Here is a 4,749-nt window from a genome sequence, read left to right on the forward strand (position 1 = left end):
GTACTTCTTCTTGGAATGCACCCGGTGCTCCTGTCCTCCGTGGACCTGGCACCCCCACAAAAACCCTACTGACACTTTTGAATTTTTTCCCTGCTTTTACTAGAGGTTGGCAATTTTTGTTTTTTTGTTCTTTCCTGGCAAGCTGTGGGCGTATGTCTTATCTTGTCTTCCTCCTCTCTTGGCACCCCAAGTCTCCGACCTCGGGGGTGGGGGCAGCCCCGTGCATTTGGGAGGAGGGCCCTGAAGGCTGCCAGTCGCGCCCCGCCCCGCCCCGCCTCCACTCTTGCAACGCTCAACACCTCTCTCTTATTGGCTGGCGACGCTCGGCCCCGCTCCGCCCCCTCGGGGATAAAAAGCCTTAGTAGCCACGGCCCCGGCGCGTGCTGATCTACCGACCCCATCCTCGGACGCTGGTACTTGCGAACACCCTCGCTTTTCTGTCTTCTCCTTTAGTGCCCTGCGGAGCCCGCCACTATTCTCTCCACGACGTGCTGCCCTGCGCCTGCAAGCATGTGCCGCACCCTGGCCACCTTCCCCAACACCTGCTTGGAGAGGTAAGAGAGTTTGTTTAGCAGCCCCGACGACAAAGTCTCGAATCTGCCCACCCTCAGGCTTGGGAATGCATGCGGGGAGACGGGACAGCGGGATGGGACTGCTGTGCCTTAAAGACCCCAAAATGTTAAGACCTAGCAGGGCACAGCGCAAGTGCTGCCTTTGTGGCCTAGAACTTGAAGAAGGTAATGAGGAAAGCGCCCAGGGCCTTGGGAATGGTTGAGAGTCGCCAGGTTTCTTGGGGCTGAACATTGGAGTTCTTGTGGGACCTCCACAAACTGCTCTGTGCTGGCTGAGCAAACAGAATCCTTACAGGCGTATGGTTTGTCTTTCAGAGCCAAAGAGTTCAAGACACGTCTGGGGATCTTTCTTCATAAATCAGAGCTGAGCTCCGATACCGGGGGTATCGGCAAGTTCGAGTGGGCCAGTAAACATTGCAAAGAGAGGTAAGTCCTGTTGTCTTTCCAGCCCAAGGGCTCTAAAGGGGAGTAAAATAGGAGAAGACAAGGTAGGTGGCACTAAGCCACCCTCTCTGGAGATTTTAGTGGGAGGTTGCAGCGCTCCATCGAAGAGGAGGTAGAGTCCTGGTCTTGCAGTCCCCAGCAGATGCCTGCATGCAGGACATGCACTCCCGTTTACCCAACTTTAATCTGGTGGTGTCATTACTCTTGAACACAGGGCTAGCGCAGGGTCTACTTCCGTTTAGGGAGCACCCTGCCTAGAAGCCGTTTTTATTGAGCACCAGGTACTGGGCTGGCTCTTGGGTCATAGACTCTCTGCGAGCTTCCTGCCTCATTGGAGAGATGTGCAAACCAGAGCCGAGACTCCAGGGAATAGGGGAATAGAATCAATATCGGTTACAGAAGAGAGGGCCTTAGGGGGATACTGGCTGAGGACTAAAGGGTTCCTGGCATCGGCTGCTGGGTACCCAGTTGCCCCCTCTATAACACCCCTGCCTACTCCATATGAGTTTGAGGAGTTAATTTTGATCATCACCACTTCTGCCTAGGATGTGTGTTGATTTAAAAAAATAATTTAAAAATCCCTGCTTCCCCTCTCCCCCCTCCCCCCCTTGACAGAAGCTTCTCAGAAGATGTACTGGGATGGAGAGAGTCTTTTGATTCGTTGCTGAGCAGTAAAAGTAAGTAGCACTCTGTTGTCTGCCTGCGAAAGGCACGTGCGTGCTCATGTGCTTGGAGCCTGTCCTAGGGACGCTGAAAAACACGGGCAAAATAATAGTAGTAGTAATAATAATGCCGGTCCCCCAGTGTGCCAGCCTCTGTTCGAAACACAAAGGCAGAGCCTTGTTCAGGAAAATTGCATTCTAAAAATAGAGCCATTAATGGCAGTTGCTGTCTTTTCTTCTTTTCTTCCCAGCTGTCCCCTAGACTGACCTGTCTCCTTTTCTCTCCCTACCACCAGATGGGGTGGCGGCCTTCCATGCCTTCCTGAAGACGGAGTTCAGCGAGGAGAACCTAGAATTCTGGCTGGCCTGCGAGGAGTTCAAGAAGATACGATCAGCCACCAAAGTAGTCTCCAGGGCTCACCGCATCTTTGATGAGTACATTCGAAGTGAAGCCCCTAAAGAGGTCAGTGACCTCTTCCCAACTGAGAACCAGGGCCTTTGGGAGTGAGGGGAGGGTTAGGTTTTGCAGTACCGAAGTCTTCTTCACTACCGAAGGGTATGGCACCAGTAGCCAGACACTAAAACCTTGTGACTCCTGGTGGCACAGTTCAGGGCAGCAGGCTTTTTGCCTTCTCTCCATACCCACATTTGTAAATTAGTTATTTTTTTTAGAACCTCAGCACATCAACTGAAGGAAAGGACTTTGGGTAACCAGGCTCAGTCCTCTGGCTACTCTGCCTCCACCCTTTGAGGACTCCCCCCCCTCCCCATTTCCCTGCCACCTGCCTTTACTTTAAGCAATTCAACCCTCCCTTCTGGCGGTATCACAGCAGCAGTGGCGCCACCTGGTGGACATATCTGAATAATGCCATGCTTTTGTATTTTCTGGCTGCTTCCATTTATTTCACATTACTCTACAAAGAGTTACTAAGTGTCACTTATATGCAAAAAAGTTTTATTATCTCAGAGTATATATCAGTAAATGAAAAAAAATAATTCTAACATGACTATATTCTAAGGGGAGAAGATGTCAGTAACCAATTCAGTATAAGGTGGGGGCACGAGAAAACACAATGCGAGTCAGGAAGTGGGTGAAACGGCACACAAAGCAGAGAGTTGTAAGGATCGAGAGAAGGAAGGACATCCTGCCACAGGGACTAGGGAGACAGTAGGAGATGAGGTCATACATATGGCTGATGGCCAGATATGGTCATTCTAGCTTTTCTTTTGAATGACATGGGGGAGGAAACTAAGGTGTTTCCAGACGGAGCGAGCTCAGGGTAGCAGCTGTGAGTACGGTGGGAGTCGGGGAGAGGAAAGAGCCACCTAGGAATTATTGCACAGAGCCAGCCCAGAGGTGGTGGCTTGAATCAGGTTTATGCCAGCAGAGAAGTGCCCTGCTTCTGGCTTTGCATAAACCCCGCGTTAATCCTGAGCGACCAAACGGCCAACCCCTGGGTCCATGGGAACTGTCCCAGAGCTGAAAAGCAGGCTAGTGGGGCTGGAGAGATGGCCCAATGGTTAAGAGCACTTGCTGCTCTTATAGAGGATGTAGCCACTATGTCTTCCCGGACACTATACTTCCAGAACCCCTATATTTCATCACGAGCTTGGCAGCATACAACCTCCTTTAATTTCAGATCTGGGGATCCAGCACCTTCTTCAATCCTCCGAGGGCTCCCGCACACGTGTAGTACACGCACTTATGCAGGCACATATACATACAAATAGTGTGTGTGTGTGTGTGTGTGAGTGTGTGACATTAAGAAGGGCGACACTTTTACTTAGAGTCTGATGCTCTTTCTGTGACCCCACTTGCCCACTGGACTCTGCCCTGCTGCTCCGTACCACTCACTTCGTGGTTGCCCCTCTTCCCACAGGTGAACATAGATCACGAGACCCGAGAGCTGACCAAGACCAACCTACAGGCGGCCACTGTCAGTTGCTTCGACGTGGCTCAGGGGAAGACTCGCACCTTGATGGAAAAGGACTCCTATCCGCGCTTCCTCAAGTCACCTGCTTACCGGGACCTGGCTGCCCAAGCCTCCACCACCTCCACCTCTGCATCTAGCAGCAGCCCAGCTGAGCCTTCACATACCTGAGCCTTCACAGCAACAAAGAAGCCAGCAGGAAGAGAGGTGGAGTCACCCACATCCCTGAAGCAGCTGCCCCCTGTGGAAGACAGGTCCTGCCCAGCAAGTGCGAGAGGACAGTGAAGGGATGGACGGTCCCCCTCCCCCACCCCCCGCAGCCTGGCTGGGAAGAACCTCCTGCAGATACCTGTGGTGGGCTCAGTGTGGGAGAGGCTCCCTGCTTCCAGGACCTGTGGCTGAGGGCTGACAACAAGGCTGTGTGGTGTGCTCTCGGGGGAGAATGGGGATACGGCTGTTCCGTTCCTCTCACCAGGGCACACACAAAAGAGTAGCTGGGGTGCTTGGGGATCTTGAGAAAAGGAGCCCGGAAGGAACTATAGCAGCTATTTACCTGCAAGACAAGTTGGCTTTGGTCCTCGTCTTGATTTCCCCATTCCTGGACTGGGCCTAGAAAAAAAAAGCTGTGTATGTGGAACCTTCCTCTCCTGCCCTTGCCTTCCCAGGGACACCCATGGCCCCCTAGCTTAGGCTTCTTAGCGTTTCTGTGTTCATTCTTGCAGTCTCAATGGGGAGCGAGGGGGGTCAATGAGTCAATATGATTTCTTGCCCCCCAGTGAGATTTCTATACCTCAAAAACTGGCCTGTGAACCCCTTTCCAGGTCAGTAATGAGCCCTGAAAAAGAAGCCATTTTGCTCGTGTGACCCTAGGCTAGGTGCTGTTGGTGGCCTTCTGTAGGTGGCCCCCTGACCTTACTTACATTTGCAGCAGGGTGCACCTGTGAACAGGGCGAACCGTGAAGCCTTACTGGGCCCTGCGCCCAGTAAGACGAAGTCTAAGAGGAGGCAGGTTGGACAAAGGCGGCTTCAAGCACCAGGGCCAGCACTCATGTCCAGTGGCTGAGCAAAGGAGAGAAGGCCAGAGAAAAGCCATCTGTAGGAGGAGCCAGGGAAGTCAGTCCTCTTTGTGGATAGTAGAAT

At 52.5% G+C, this 4,749-nt stretch overlaps 1 protein-coding gene across 1 annotated transcript; it reads left to right on the top strand.

The window, feature by feature from the left end:
- Positions 1-364: 364 nt before the first annotated feature.
- Rgs16 (regulator of G protein signaling 16) lies at positions 365-3,919 on the top strand. Its single transcript, XM_051147591.1, has 5 exons — positions 365-554; positions 888-998; positions 1,632-1,693; positions 1,975-2,141; positions 3,559-3,919. Exons 1-5 carry the CDS (start codon positions 511-513, stop codon positions 3,778-3,780), a joined length of 606 nt encoding a protein of 201 aa, XP_051003548.1. The 5' UTR covers positions 365-510; the 3' UTR covers positions 3,781-3,919.
- Positions 3,920-4,749: the final 830 nt, after the last annotated feature.

This window comes from Acomys russatus, chromosome 6, assembly GCF_903995435.1.
Source record: "Acomys russatus chromosome 6, mAcoRus1.1, whole genome shotgun sequence".
In the NCBI taxonomy this organism is placed as follows: Eukaryota; Metazoa; Chordata; class Mammalia; order Rodentia; family Muridae; genus Acomys; species Acomys russatus.